The 15,842-nt window shown below is 43.0% G+C and overlaps 1 protein-coding gene across 7 annotated transcripts in view; it reads right to left on the bottom strand.

Annotated features, from left to right (window-relative positions):
• CSMD2 (CUB and Sushi multiple domains 2) overlaps nucleotides 1-15,842 on the bottom strand; it is a 541,235-nt gene that overhangs the window by 210,215 nt on the left and 315,178 nt on the right. For 6 of the 7 annotated variants that reach the window (XM_073317325.2, XM_073317326.2, XM_073317333.2 and 3 more), the window contains one exon: nucleotides 1,329-1,511. The exons of the other annotated variant lie outside the window; for it this stretch is intronic. In XM_073317325.2, coding sequence (XP_073173426.2) covers nucleotides 1,329-1,511 — 183 coding nt within the window. The remainder of the gene's footprint in view (nucleotides 1-1,328; nucleotides 1,512-15,842) is intronic. 7 annotated transcript variants of the gene reach the window in all.

Here is a 15,842-nt window from a genome sequence, read left to right as displayed (position 1 = left end):
GTGGCTTTCACAAATTGTGCAAGCCGCTTAGAGGTTTTGCAAAATTTGTTAAAGCATGTGAAACATTTACCTTATAATTTAAAAGAAAGTTTACTTATTTGCAACTGTCATTCTTCCACAATTGCCTCTCTGCATTGCCCCTTGTAGGATTTTTTTTTTTTGCAAGGGTAATTCAATTTTGAAATAATATATTTGTTTTTCTAGGCTTTGCAATGTCTTTGGTACAGAAGAAACCTATGTAAACTACAAGTGAGCACCTTGGACAGGATGTGTGTGTGCACTTATTGTATTATAATAAACACACACACACTGTATTATTTTAGGAACATTTCTGCTGTCTCCTCTCGGCACGCTCTTCCTCACACTCGCCTTTCCTCTGTTTCTGTTATTCACTCCCAGCTCCATTTTATCATCCTGTTGTTTCACTGACTTTCCCGTCTCTTCTCCTCAAAGCTGAACATTCAGATACTAGAGTGCTCAAGTGGGTAAAGTATTAGACACAATGAGTTCACTCGCCCTCAGCTGGGGAACAAAATAAAGTAAATACTTTTGTGAGCCTTGTTAACAGTTTCCTTTTGGGTGAAGGTTCAGATCATTTATAATTGTATTGTGCTTAACGCTGTCAGGCATAAATTGGGGATCGGTCCTGCTTTGAGCAGGGGGTTGGACTAGATGACCTCCTGAGGTCCCTTCCAATCCTGAGATTCTATGATTCTATGAGTTAAAGGGGAGATTTTCCAAGGTCAGTCAGGACTACTGAAAGCCAGAAAGAACTGGGCGCCTAACTCCTCCTTATGCCTCTGAAAATCCCCGCCCGCCCCCACAAGTCACTACTGGGAGCATCAAACCCTATTTCTGCTGAGATTTAAGACAAGAAATTTAAAGTTGAGATTTGGAGGTAGGGGACCTGAGAGCTGTCAGGTTACAAAGGAGAATTAAATGGCCAAAAACTTAATTTAATTTAATGGGTTTTCACCAGCATGGAAGATTCCACTTTCTCTCAGAGATGAACGTGAACCCAAATCCTGGAAATAAATACCATCCAAAAAAAAAAAATTGTGAGGAGAGATTGGAATCTGAAGCCAGATCCAAATTTTGAGGCTGTCCCCTTTCCCCTGTAATGGACAGAACCAAATTCTCAGATTCAAACACTCTCAAACATTGGGGTAGTTGAAATCTTGATCCATATTGTGCAGTACGGCTTCCATCTCTCTATCTCCAGTATTTTCCGTATTCTAGGTACTAAATCCAGTGCACAAATGTATTGTTTATGTAGCTACTTCACTGGACATTGCAAACACTTTAAAGCAGTCTCCTCACTGACTTACAAACACAGACTGGTTTCTGAGCGGACCACTGGCTACTCTTTTGGCAGGTAATAGTTTTCTGTCCCTTCAACTCAAAGGCAGGCTGGCATTCAAACTTCAGAGTGTCCCCATGGCGAAATGTTGAGCCTCCTCTCTTGCCGTAGGCTGGTATCCCAGGATCGCCGCAACTTCCCTGGTCAATTTCTGAAAGAAAATAAAAAAAAAGTGGGGGGAAAAAACGTTCTGGCAACTGGATACTTTATTGTAATGTTTTTATTATGCTCTTGCTTACATGCTATCAACAGATAATGTGTGCATTACCCTTACATAATGACACACCCCTGGTGGGTTGTTGGCATGGGGGATTGAACTTGGAGCCTCTGTATCTCAGTGCATGGGCCTCTATTGTTTGAATTAAAAGATCCACCTCTGTTAGCTAACGCACCTGCAGCTTCATGGTCCCCTAGCTATGTCCCAGCCGCCACTACAGGGGGGCAGCATGTTACACTGACTGGGTGAATGGTACATGTATCAGTGTTGGGACAACAACTAAAGCAAGTAATTATTTTAAACAGCTGTATTTACAAGCACGGTGATGGGTTTCCTGGTTGATTGATCTGAATTGCTAATCCCTTTCCATCCATCCTTGTAACTGATCTATTTCTGATTCCCTTTCTAAATACGAAAGTACTACAGGGAAAGAGAGATTGATTGTGGTACTGATTTCCCATGCAGCTGAATATTTAATCCAGGTGGCAAGAGAAGTGGACACACAGCTCCTATGAAACCTTTGGGGTGGGGGAATCTAATTTGCGAACCTGGCCGTTGACATACAACGAACGATTTTAAAATCCATTTTAATAAAGAAAAAAAGGTTGTGTAGATCTCGGTAAAGGAACTCTCGGTCTCCATCAACTCACGTTCTATCTCAGGAGTAAACAAAAACATCTATACTACTCATCGGCAATTAAAATCCACATGGAGCCTGAAGATATTCATTTACTTCTCAAAGGCTAGATTCTGTTACACTGAGTATAAGGCTGAGGCAATGGGAGTTAGTTGCCTATATACCTCTGAGGGTCTTGGCCTTATCAAATACAGGAGAAACTCGGAGTTATGAACACCAGAGTTACGAACTGACCAGTCAACCACATACCTCACCTGGAACCGGAAGTACGCAATCAGGCAGCAGCAGAGAACCCCGCCCCCCAAAAGCAAATACAACACAGTACTGTGTTAAATATAAACTATTAACAAAATAAAAGGAAAGCAGCATTTTTCTTCTGCATAGTAAAGTTTCAAAGCTGTATTAAGTCAACGTTCGGTTGTAAGCTTTTGAAAGAACCACCATAATGTTCTGTGCAGAGTTAAAAACGTTTCAGCAACCTGCATTCCCGAGGCGTTCGTGACTCTGACGTTCTACGGTAGCCCCATGGGAATGAGGTGAGGTGCTCTGATGAGTAAAGCAGAATGTGGCCCTAAATTGAGGGTCCTTATCGCTACAGATTCACTACCCTGGATACTGAAATCCTAGATCCACAGATCACTGGTTGAAATAGGACAAGCTTCCATCCGGATGCACCTGGACTTCATGCATCTGCAGGGAACACCTATACAGTGTGTCACAGGGTGAGCTGGCCCCTTTAAGAGAGTCTGAACTTAGCCTCACCTGTGAGCAGTGTCCCTCACAGACACTGGGAACTCCCTTGCTGAATTCCCAGTCCTATGATCCGGAAGATAAAATAGTCACAGGTGAAGCTGAGCCCAAAGTCCTTTGAAGGGGCTACACACAGCAGATTCAATCCTCTGCCCCATGCTGAAACTAAGAACAGTGCCAACCATGAGGGTGGTTTTATTATATGGAAGGCCATCAGTTCAATCAACAGACAGGACTGAGGCCGGCAGCCCATTTCATAGAGCCCAACAAACAGGGGGCAACGAGTGATCGATCTTGCTGGTTTCAAAACAGTGACCTGAGAGTTGTAAAGCTCTGCATCCCATTTACCATTACTAACTATGTAACTTTCACTCCGTTTTCTGATCTGAGCTAATAAAAGGAGCAATATCTCAGGTCACAGATGGAACAGTTCAACCCAATGGAAATTTGAGAGTAAATCCCATCTCCTGAAGCAATTGATGATACTCCTTCATGAAGACACGAATGCCTAGCGCATCTTTAATGCTTCAGGAAAGGCATCTTGTAATGACTGTACAAGAGAAGCTCTGCAAGTCCACTGTAGGAAAGTGTTCAGTGAGATGGGGTCTGTCTCTCTGCTTTCACCACTCCCCAACTAACAATGACCAAAGGAAAATATGGGGTTATCCTGGAAAGATCCTCTTCTACATTGCACACCGCAACTTTGGATTCTTTGATCTCCAGACAGTTCCCAAAGTGTCACCCGGTTTTTAAACAAGAAAACTTGAGCGTGCTCTGGTCCAACAGGTTCTATATTCACATCTTGATCCACAACCACATCCATATCCACAGCCTGCTGAGTCCAGATCAATTTCACTGCAGTCTTCTAACCCCAATGTGTTTGTTTTCCTTACTGCATCACAGAACCACAAAATGCCACAGTGTATCCAATAAGGAATGAAACACACTTAGTCCGACTTCATAGTTTTTATGATCATCTGACAAAAACCACAGAAAGTAAGTAAGTTGCAGAACTGGGATTCAAACCCAAATTTGAGTCCCAGTACCTCAGCATAAATCCATCCTGTCTTCTGTATTTATCCTTTTTTTAACTTTATGTTAAAGGCAAAAGTATCCCTCGACACCCCCTGCTACCAAACTATTCAATAGTGGCTGAAATATAAAGAAGAAAAGCAACCATGCATTCCTTTTTACCCTCTGATAATACAAAAACGAGGGGGCAGTTCACAAAATTAAAAGGCAATACACTTAGAAAGAATAAAAAGAAACAGATTTGGTGTGGTTTGATGCAGTGCATAATTAACCCATGGAACTCTCTGCAATAAGACATGTATATGAATAATATCACCTGCATTATACCAGCCAGGGTAAACACTTTTACTTGTATCAACCTTCATTCTTCAGGTCACAAGTCAACCCCCAAACACTTGGGTTTAGGAACAAATTACCCCCGGGGGACATTACTGCATAACTGACATAATTATGGGTGTTTTACACTCATCTTGTATTAGCCACTGTCAGATACAGGGCTGGATGGACCACTGGTCTCACCTAGAGTGATATTCGCTCTGTTCTTAAAGCTCTCATTTTGCATATACTGTATGGGTAGGCAGGGATTCTCTCTTTTGTATGTTTGTACAGCACCCTGCACATTGGGGCCTCAATCCTGATCGGGCACTACCATGATATGAACATTTAATCCTTGTCATAATAAGGAGGCCTGGAAGTTGTTCTGCATGAGCAGCGCCTCACTGCAAGGTCCCACCCCTGGAGAGCTCATTGCATGACAGGGGGCGAAGTCTCCGTCGCAGTGGAGGGAGATACCTACAAAATGCAAGTTGGGCTGCTAAATGTGTCGACATTATCTCTCTGCATTACCGTATTCCATTTCAATATCAATTCCCCCATGCAGTTCTAAAGTAGACAGATGACACCTTCTCATATGGAGATGTACAGGTAGCAAGAGATTAATTGTATTCTGACTTAGGGAAAATCATGTATGCGATTTTCTGTTATCTGCTCTCATACAGTTTCATTTCTAAAGAGTTCCTTCCTTCTCTATCGCTATTAGTGATGAGACTTTATTCCTTTGAAGCCTTCTTCAGTGATTCAGCCCTATTAATCTGTGTTGCATTCATCTCATCTTCCACGTTCTCTGGTTTTTATCCCCATCATCTGTGATCAGGCTCACTGTCTTTTCTCCCAGTTTTCAATTTCTAACACCAAATTGGAAACTTCTTTTATGACATTTCCCTTACAGAGGAAATCGCATAAATCAAGATTTGTATTAATCCATCTATTCCCATGTGATTTGAATATCAAGAAGTTTCTCTTACTGTTATATTGACTTAAGGCATCTTTAGATACAGGTATATTTTCAACAGAAGCCATGACAGAGCATCTGGTTTCTGTTATTGCATAAAAAGTCATCGTCAGGTAATGGGGTCCAGAAATATGATCTAACAATTTAATATTAAGAGAAAAGTTTTCATGAAGTGTATTTCTAACAGTTTGTATTGCCCTGCAGGCTTTGCAAATGATAAGAAACAGAGAGTGAAACAGACTAGATACAACAGGGAAATTGACCAGTTTATTGCTATTCTCCAAACAGGCTCTTTATGCACATATTTATGCACAAAGAGGGCTGCATTTCAAATACCTATATTAGATTGACATTTCTAGGCTTCTTTATGAAGTTTGGACCTCAGTGTAACTTTGAAAACAACATCCTGGGCCTTGTTTAGTCTCCTCGTAAAAGAGATCCAACCTAGAAGTCCTCGCAGACTCAGACTTGAAGGGGCAGCAGTCCCTGAGAGAGTGGGCCCAGGATGTGCACTTGATTATCATGCACATTGTGTAAAGAGTTGTCACTTTGGATGGCTATCACCAGCAGGAGAGTGAATTTGTGTGGGGGGGTGGAGGGTGAGAAAACCTGGATTTGTGCTGGAAATGGCCCAACCTGATGATCACTTTAGATAAGCTATTACCAGCAGGACAGTGGGGTGGGAGGAGGTATTGTTTCATATTCTCTGTGTATATATAAAGTCTGCTGCAGTTTCCACGGTATGCATCCGATGAAGTGAGCTGTAGCTCACGAAAGCTCACGCTCAAATAAATTGGTTAGTCTCTAAGGTGCCACAAGTACTCCTTTTCTTTCTGTCAAGATACTGGCTTAGCTAACATAGTCGCATCCATGCTTGGCCTACCCAAATTTGCCAGCTATGAGGAGCCTGTGGCCAAGCGCTCATGCAGAATGGAGATGATCAGGGCTGACAAGTAGTGGCTTAAGGACTGCTGTATGGGATTATTTGATTGGAGTGCTTTGCAGAGGGATCCGGTAAATGAGAGAGGTGATACGAGCATGTGAGGTGGTGAAGAATCATCTTCCCCCCTAGAGGAATGTTTGCTGTTGTAAGTGCTACAGTGTTAGATTCACTCTGGTGCATTCCAACACCAGAAATGTCTGCATTTCAGAAGCATCTTTATGAGCCAGAGATAAAAAAACATCCCTGGGCAGGGATAGCTTCACTGCATCCAGAAAGGGTGGTGAACTCCATTCCCTTTCCCCTGCCCGGATGCGGCTGACAGGTGAATGCATGTAATTCGTGCATTACATGCACACTGGCATCAAATTCATAGATCCCAAGGCCAGAAGAGATCACTGCGATCATCTAGCCTGACCTCCTGTATGACACAGGCCATAGAACTTCCCGAAATAGGCCCTAGAGCAGAGCTTTTGGAAAAATCCTCTGGTCTTGGTTTAAAAATCGCCAGGGATGGAGAATCTACCATGACCTTTGGTAACTTGTTCCAATGGTTAATTGCTCTCGCTGTTAAAATTTGCACTTTATTTCCGGTCTGAATTTGTCTAGCTTCAACTTCCAGCCATTGGATCGTGTTACACCTTTCTCTGCTAGATTAAAGACCCCATTATTCAATATCTGGTCCCTATATAGATACTTCCAGACTATAATTGAGTCACCCATGGACCTGCTCTTTGTTAAGCTAAATACATGGAGCTCCTGGCATCTAGAAGGCACCATAAAGCGATCATTTTACAACGGTCTCCTCCAGGGACCTTTGTCACAATGACCTCAGCTGGAAAAGTCACAAGGCATTTATATTCATACACAAAGTTCTTGGCCAGTTACCACTGGCCACTTCTACAATATTTAAAACCCACACCACCAACAAATGTACTGACTTGCGTGCGTGCTGGATGGAGTATCAGGACTGCTCAAATGCGTGACGTCAAGGTATCATCTAGTACTTGGATTAGCTGCAGAGAAGAGCTCTTAACACTCCCCCAGCTAATGGCAAAAGCCTTATTTAGCACAGCTAGTAAAGGTCTGTCTCCTTGGGTAGGAAGTTCCATGTTCTATCTTTGCTTTTAACCAGGAGTCCTGTGTCCCTGGAATTGTTGCAATAGGCCAGAAACCACCATTCAAAGCATCATGCCCAAACCTAATGCAAAAGTCCAATGCAATGTAAGGAAAATGTTTACTTTTCCCTTAGGGTTTTTGAAGCATCCTAAATAGAGAATTCTTTCCCTGCTTTGCAGTTTCCAAAAAACTCTAGAAACGAGCAAATTCTCTCAAATTATACACTACTTAGAGTAACTACTACAAAATATGCCCACATTTCTGTAGAAGTTCTATTGATTTCCACCATTACTTCAGTTCTGTAGAACTTTCCCACATGGGCTCACCCCCAGCTCTGACAACCAACAACCCATCCAAAGCTGCCCGTGGAGTATCCTTGTGTTGATGTTTCCTCATGCATGCAGACAACCAGAAATATTTTTCCATTTGTAGACTGCACCGCATTGAGTGCTGAAGTTGTTAACAGAGGTCAATAGCAGGCAGTTAGAAATAATAGAAAACAAAGGTGGAAGGTGGGAGGGATTTCATTAGCAATAAACCCTCCTCAAAATGTTCTGCAAACATCCATTAGGAACGTCTGTGAGCTCATAAAACTCTGTCTACAAATAGCTGATGCACCCAGAAAGCAATCCATGCTGACCTACTTCCTTTTAAAAACTGGTAATGTTGAAGTGTCTGATACAGAGGAAGAACCTATTCAGAGCTTAATAGGAAATAATATAAAATAAATAAATAACCCACACAGCAGTTGGAAACAAAACTAACGGCTACAAAATGTGGATGTGCTACTTATATGATGCTGGGATGCCTGAGTTTTATTGAGTCTTCTGGAACTGCTACTTCAAATACAAATCGATTATTGCTTCTTATCCGTCATCGGGATTGAATGGGTCAGCTCTTTGGAGGCTCAGGATTTATATATAACGCAAATACTGCACCCACTGTACATATAGTAAATAAACACACACACACACACAATGAACACTTATGAATAGATATTCCACATACTGTATAAAAACACATACCTGCTCTCCAAAGCATTTATGGACATGCACAGACAGGCATGCAGAGAAAGAGAGAGACACAATGCCATGATGTAGCAGCAAAGGGTTTTAGTGGCATGAGTTCGGAAGGCCTCATGGCTCACTAGTGGAAACCAGCCCTCCTGACTCACAGCACTGGGCTTTTAACCACAATACCATCCCTCCCTCTCTTTTGTTGTAACAGGTTATATCCCAAACCCTGAAAGATGGGCACCCCTCTATAAATGCCTCCATTTACTGATCCCTCCTCCCAACTCACACGAAAGCCTCTTGCACGCACACCTCAACCATCCTAACATAATATGAATATGATCTTCTTAGGATTCATTAAATCCTATTAACTGCAGCACTGATATAAACATATTTCATCAAGACATCTCTGAAAGCAATTTGCAAAGATTAAGGGCCAGATCCAGCCAAGCATTTAAGAACAAGCTTAACTTTTGTCATAGGATTATTCAGCAAAGGAGTCAAGCATCCTTGAAATCAAGCGCTTCATTGCACTGGGACCTAAGTAATGAAGCTGCAGAGAACCCAGGCCTGATTCTCCCCCTCTGCACGACACCATTTACTCTCGCTAGCATACCTGTGGTAGGAGACACGGCCCTTTGAAATACTACTAAAATGCCCATTTTAAAACCTCAGCTGGGTTGTTTCTTTCAGTTTCCTTCTGTGGGTGAATGTGCTAAAACCACTCGCCATGTTCTTTGCTGTTGTGGCTTGAACATCCTTGGGACTGGTCGGTGAAATGTACACCTCACTGCAGAGTATGTGTCACTGAATAACGTTGTGTCCCTTTAAAACAGTCAGTTTGCACTGGGGAGGTGACGTACAACCCCTAGAGGTGAAATTCTGACCCTGCTGAAGTCAACGGGAGTTTTGCCAATGGACTTCAATAAGGCCAGAATTTCACCCCAGGTTGTTTTCTGGGTTTTTTTTAACCATCTCCCAAATGTTCAGCTCTGGCATGGGAGGCACAGGGCACTAGGAACCCTAACACACCTAGGGGGCTGCTGTCAGAGGCGCTGAGCAAGTCCACCTGCCACGGAAGTCAATGGGAATGCAGGTGCTCATCACTTTTGTAAAACCAGGCTATGATTAGAGCGCGGGATACTCAGAATGAGGTAGGGAAAAGGGAGAAGTGCAGCCACACAAAGACAGGAAGGAATATCTTCTTTCTGACCCAACGAAGGGAAAGAATGAGCTCACACAGACACCTCCCATGAAGCTGAATGAAAGGTCTCTGCAAGCTTCTCTCTCATTCCTATTTGCTTGGGCAGAAAGACTTTCCTTCTGCACATTGGCACATAATGTGGTAGAAGTAAGCCTGGATTTTCAAAACTACTAATGACTGCGGGTATTTCAGCATCCAGGGGTCCAACCTGAGACACTGAAAAGGGACCTGATTTTGGTATCTACAGTTTTGCTGTCAAAAATGAAGGCACCTAAAATGTAGGTCACTGTTTTCTTAGAACCCAATCTCAGGTCCGCATGGGAGCCTTTCCCTTAACTTCAGTGGGCAGTGGGAATCAGACCTTTAAAAGAGTGCTTAACCCTGGTGCAAAATAGTTAATTGCCTCAGCTGTCTAGCCTCTTATGCCATGGTGCAATTGCACAAATAGTTAAGGCTGGAAGAAGCCACCCTCTGGAGAGAACTGCAGCATGATCCAGGATGCACAAGCTGCAAGAAGCCTATCTTCTTTTGTTGGTTCCAGAAGTGGGGAAAAAATGTCAAGAGAAGAAACAAACAAACAAAAAAGAAACAAACTCCTCTGGCCTTATACCTCTGCTCATACCCATTGTCTAGGCCAGAGCTCCCGGGCAAAAAGAAAACCTGTATCCAGCAGGCTGTCACTCATTAAAATCCCTCAAGGCATAATGTCAAACCACTCCAGTGAAGTTTTATGCTCATCTTTAAAGGTAAATAGGAGACAGGTTACTCCGAATGTAGCTCAGGTCAGTGGCACTGTAAGCTAAAAGCCTGAATGGGTGTTGGTTCAGCAGTCTCCAGCCCTCCTGCTTTATGACAAGAGTCAATATGTTTAATGGAAATCGGGAGGGGGAAGAAATAAACAGAAGCTGGTTTGATAGACTTCAATGCCAGGCAGACTGGGGCAGGGGGCGTTTCTATAATGTAGGACCAAATAAAAAACAAATATGCACACCCAATCGATGGAGAGCATTCAGGAAAAGAAACACACAGTAAATATGATGCATGGCCTCCCGCGGGAGCTGGCTTGTGCTAGCAGATCTGGTGTGGGATCCTAAGAAACAAGTAGTTCAGAAGATGCCTTTGGGCCCCGGTGTTTCTGTGGCAGTACCAGATGTAGTTCCTGGGAACAGCTCTTTACACAACAAAGACTGAGATGCAAAACAGATCAACGGGTGTCGGTCTCTGTACAGCGAAAACCTGTTAATAGCAGCCACCAGAGCGATGGTTATAATCCGGTTTCCGAGTAGCATCCGGTGAAGTGAGCGGTAGCTCACCAAAGCTTATGCTCAAATAAATTGGTTAGTCTCTAAGGTGCCACAAGTCCTCCTTTTCTTTTTGGTTATAATCCGGACTACTGAGTACAGGAGAAATGCATCATGCATGTGTGTGGTTTGTACAGGGGAACCGTCAGAGGGGAGGGGAAAAGTTGATCGTCTCTTGCAGCAGGTGGCCATTTGCACTGATGTAAGCATGGACATCTATCACAGGTATTTATCTAGCCCCCATAACTGTTGTATCTAATCACCTCACAATCTTTAATGTATTCATCCTCACAACCTCCCTGAGAGACAGGGCAGAGCTGTTATCCCATCTTATTGATGGGAAACAGAGGCACTGAGAGACTACATGACTTGCCCAAGATCACACAAGAAGTCTGTGGCAGAGTAGAGAATTGAAGCTAGAACTCCCAGGATAGTGCCTTACTCACTGGACCATCCTTCCTCCCCAAAGCCCTATGTTCACATTATGAGCCAGATTTTCAAGAGTGCTCAACTCCCACCCAAGAACATAAAAAGGGCCAAATTTTGAATAAAATCTTTTAGCATCCATCAGTTCCCATTGTGACACTATAGTATGAGTGTGATTCCCCACTGCACCTTGTGCAGACTTTTGCATCAGTAGAAAACGAGTGTTAAGTGCTCCCAAAGCAGAGTGTTCGTGTTTTGTTCTCACTTTACACTGGTGTACGTGGCATGACAAGGTGCAAGACAATGAACAATCAGGCTCTATATTAATTATGTTATATTAATGCATATACACTCAAATATGTATTGATGTGTATATTACATACAGAATAATTACATTCAAATAACATTCCTTAGGTTCCAAACTCAAACATGCAAAAGTTAGGAAAATATTTTATAATTTGAAAGCTTTATGCAACCTAAATATAGGGGTCACTATCAGCTCCCCCTACAATCTATGTGCATGTGTATAAACACTTACATTTGCATATGGATTCATTCAGATGTGCATATTTACATACACAGTGTGTATGCATACACAGAGGTAGGGAAACACATAGAAACCCAGTGATCCAAATTGCTTGGGTAGCAGGATTTGATTGAAATACCCAGGAGCTCGGTACAGAGGGAATCTTATGCCTTCAGTTCTGCAGAGCTCCTATATTTCTTAGCTCCATGGGGCTAAAGCTGAGCACTAAAGCTAAGCTTCATCAGGGCTCTCCAGAGCCAAGCACTGAGTCAGAATTTAAATGATCGTAAATACTATTCATTTTTCATCCGCCAAACGCCTTCACCTGCAGCACACCATTAGCTGGGGAAAGAGGCCTCAGCCAGCTTCAGATTTGAAACCTAGTCTAAAAACCCAGTCCAAATTCGGATCCAAACACCACCTTTTCAGGTTTGTGTCTTCATCGGAGCTGAACCAACAAACTCGGTGAATTTGAGTTTGCCCATCATTAGAACGTAGAGTTTCTGGAAGGAAAGGATTGATCATGCTGGCAAATAGCCAGCCATAGGGGGCACAGGCTCTGGCCAACCTTCCCTTACACATCTCTGCCAAGATACCCTAATTTTGATCCATCAGAACTAAAACTCCTGGGATCTGAAATTCAAGCAATGTTCTGAAGCTATACGCTGTCGCCAGGAATAAAGATCCACCAGCGGGTCTCTGCTGAACACGAAATGCAATGAATTCCGGCTCACTCCCCTGTTGCTCTATTGGGCCAACAGAAGACTTCATCTTTGTAGCAATATAAGGAGATATAAATTGAAAGACACACACACAGAGCCTGACCCAAATCCCACTGAATTCAATAGAAAAACAAAACACATTGAGTTTAATGGCCCTTGAATGAGGCCCACAGGGTATTGAATAAGAAAGTCACTTACTTGTTAACAGCCACTTTCCCGACTTTACCAGCACTGCCATTGACTTCCCTAGCCTCAGTTCTACAGTCCATCATTTCTGATGGCCAGAATACACCACATGCTAACACAGTGTGGACACTTCATCTCTACGAGTGGTTAAACCACACACAGATATGCACAAGTTGGTCTTTTTGCTCAGGCACTAGAGACCCATACTCTTGGATTCAGAGGTCTCAGGTTCAACCATGTGCACGATCTGGCCAGGGCATTGTTACAAGCTCAGTAAAAGGACACACGGGAATATAACAGGTCTGTTGTGTGGGAGAAGGGTCAAATTTTGACCAACTCAGAATTCTTGCAAATACAGCACCGGTTAATGTTATTACAATTTGTTTATTCGCTTTTATGTAGTAATGTAAAGAAAGGCCCAGTGAAATGAGCACTAGACTAGGAGTCAGGAAACCTGGCCTCTATCCCAGCTCTGCCACTTGACCTGCTCTGTGGCCTTGGACAAGTCACTTCGCCTCTCTTTCCCCTCTACCCTTGGCTATTCAGATTGTGAGCCCTTAAGGGCAGGGATGGTCTCCAATAAATTCATGGAGGAGAAATCCATCAATGGCTATTAGCCGGGATGGGCAGGAATGGTGTCCCTAACCTCTGTTGGCCAGAAGCTGGGAATGAGAGACAGGGGATGGATCACTTGATGATTACCTGTTCTATTCATTCCCTCTGGGGCACCTGGCACTGGCCACTGTCGGAAGACAGGATACTGAGTTAGGTGGACTTTGGTCTGACCCAGTATGGCCGTTCTTATGACTCTGGATTTGCCTGATCTCCTCTGGAGGTTCACTCTAGACCTGGATCCCCTTGACTGAGATCCTTTATCCCCAGCTCTCTCTCACTTCATCTTGGGCTGCATGGTCTGTGCTTTCCCAGAGGGGCAATGGTTCATAGATTGTGCTTCTGTCTTTGATGTAGCTGGCGTTTGATCCCTTAATTGCTTTGAAAATTAGGACCCAGGACTTAAACTGGCATCAGGGGCTGACTGGGAGCCAGTGGAGGGGCCTAAGCCATGGAGAAGGCAGGTTTGTGGGAATCTGCTGGATGAGATTGGACAGCCAAGCACCCTGTGAACTTGAGTCCGGAAAAGAAAATATTGCAAACAGACACTGATATCATATTTGAAAGACGCAACAAAAAATAATTAAAGGGCTAATATTCTCAAAATGGTGTATTTTGGAAAGAAAAAAAGATTATTAGTTTTGATTTAGTTTAGGCAGCACATCATTTTCACATTCAGCTTCAAATACAATGAATTACAGTAATCCAGCCTGGAGGTGACACTGGATAGATCACTCTGGCCAGATCCTCATGCTGGAGGAAGAAATATTTCCTAGTGAGATGGAGGTGAAAAGACATTTTGGAAACAGATCATATCTGATCACCCAAGCTTAGCAAGGAGTCAAACAGGACCATGAAACCTGGAACCACTTTGATGAAGGGGAGCTGTATGCCTTTGATAGAAGGTGGAGACAATTTCTTGGCTAGTTCTTTGAAGCATTTCCCCTTTTCAACAGGCATCACTTCACTCCTGCCTGGGTTCAGTTTGAGCCAGTGGCATTTCATCCAAGAGCTAATCTCCTGTAGCGGTTCTGACATGTTAGTGGTAGTGGTTGTTGCATCAGTAGTGAATGAGAGATAGAGTTGAGTGTCATGGAAATTCACCCCCCTGAAGACTTAAATTAGGGGAGATTAAACAAGGCATTCATCTAACGTAATGGTGTCCAGCCAAGAAGGCTGATCAAAAAGAATTATGAAGGGCGTATTTGACTGAGAGACCCTCCTTCCGTAGGAATTTTCCTCCTTTTCCATCTGCAGCGGGATTTCTTTAGATTTTAACCACAGGAAGAAACCGACGGATATTACACAAGGGGATCTAGCCAGACAAGACTGCAATAAATTAAAACGACATCCACACAGGGGACTTGATTTATTGGGAAGGGATTGTGCAAAATGAGTCCACTCAGTGCTTCATAGAAAGCTCCGAGGGACGCCAGGCTGCAAAAACTTGTGAATCCAGACATCTGATGGTTTGTGGGAATCTGCTGGATGAGATTGGACAGCCAAGCACCCTGTGAACTTGAGTCCGGAAAAGAAAATATTGCAAACAGACACTGATATCATATTTGAAAGACGCAACAAAAAATAATTAAAGGGCTAATATTCTCAAAATGGTGTATTTTGGAAAGAAAAAAAGATTATTAGTTTTGATATACAGTTTCAGGATTACTGGGGAACTATCAAAAAGGAATTCATTAACAATATTCTTAGCGTTATTTCTAGCACCACTTTACATGATGAAAACTGAATGAGTTTCTAAAATCTCATTCCTCTCTCTTTCTAGGTGCCTATTCTATTCTTGATAGGTTGTTATACTCCACTCCTCACTGCAGTTTCTGATTGCCTTCCAGCAAGGCATTAAACAATGTGATCAACATCTGCCATATATCTGTTCTCTTCTCCGCTTCTTAAGCAGAGAAGCACTTGCAGGGGACGGTCATGTTTTGGTAGGGTTTTAGGTGGAGTGGTTTTTTTGGTTGTTTTGTTTTTAAATTGATATGTTTTTACGTTAGAGAAAGGCACGTCAACAAAATATGCCTTGGACTTGAAAAAAATGATGAGGTTTCTGATGGTCACTTGATGGTCATCACCACATCAGTGATTTATCCCCACAACGCCTCTGCCAGGCAGGGAAAGATTACCATCTCCATTTTGCAAATGGGGCACAAAGGGGTTCTCTGTGGGATTTTGGAGCACAAGTCCCAATGACATGGAGCTTCTGATACGAAATTTCTTAGATGCTGTCAGTGAATTTACCCCAAACAGTTATGAGCGGCAGAGCTGGGAGTTGACCCCTGAGCTGTGAACCCCCAGCTGAGTGCTTTAACCGCAAGACTCTCTTCAATCTCACCCTTAATGCCGAGGGCTTACTTTCCCCTAGTTCACTTTTTCCTATTTTCACTTTCTTTCTGTAGTCACTTGCACTTTCTGGTTCTCATGCACTTCCTGGTAGCTCACTGGCATGTCTTTTTGTTCCCAGCTCCACAGGGATACACCTAAATTGGAA

This window comes from Lepidochelys kempii, chromosome 19 (assembly GCF_965140285.1).
Source record: "Lepidochelys kempii isolate rLepKem1 chromosome 19, rLepKem1.hap1, whole genome shotgun sequence".
NCBI classification, from domain to species: domain Eukaryota; kingdom Metazoa; phylum Chordata; order Testudines; family Cheloniidae; genus Lepidochelys; species Lepidochelys kempii.
Note: the sequence above shows the minus strand (reverse complement) of the source record. Positions and strands in the feature narration are given on the sequence as shown.